Raw genomic sequence first — 453 nt, forward strand, 5'->3', positions numbered from 1 at the left:
CCTCCCCCTGGTGACAGTGACCCCCCACCCCCGGAGGCGCTCTGACCTGGGGTATAATCCCTTGCTGTGCTGTCTCCTGTTTCCCCATCATGGTGTAGGATTTCCCGGCTCCAGTCTGACCGTAGGCGAATATACAGACGTTGTATCCCTCGAAGGCATGAAGCAGCATCGACTCGCCGATATCCTTATAGACCTGCTGCTGGGAGCTGAAGCTCGGGTCATCGGGCTGGAACCGAACCACAGCCAGGGGTCACTGCACCGGGGTGGGGTGGGTGGGCGGGCACTCATCGCCCCCACACCCCCCCCCCCCCCCCCCCCCCCCCCTGACCCATTCATCACCCCCACAATCCCCCACCGCACCCTCCCTCCCCGTGACCCATTCATCACCCCCACACTGCCCCACCCCACCCTCCCCATCACCGCGCCCGCTCCCTCCCCCCAACAACCCATTCA

The 453-nt window shown here is 65.1% G+C and overlaps 1 protein-coding gene across 1 annotated transcript in view; it reads right to left on the bottom strand.

Annotated features, from left to right (window-relative positions):
* Window positions 1-453, bottom strand: part of LOC109925342 (kinesin-like protein KIF1C) — a gene marked incomplete at its 3' end in the record, with an annotated part of 7,233 nt that overhangs the window by 2,337 nt on the left and 4,443 nt on the right. Inside the window, exon 3 of the mRNA XM_020525286.2 lies at window positions 47-226. Coding sequence (XP_020380875.2) covers window positions 47-226 — 180 coding nt within the window. The remainder of the gene's footprint in view (window positions 1-46; window positions 227-453) is intronic.

Source organism: Rhincodon typus, unplaced genomic scaffold, assembly GCF_021869965.1.
Source record: "Rhincodon typus isolate 14 unplaced genomic scaffold, sRhiTyp1.1 hic_rhity00010761, whole genome shotgun sequence".
NCBI lineage: Eukaryota > Metazoa > Chordata > Chondrichthyes > Orectolobiformes > Rhincodontidae > Rhincodon > Rhincodon typus.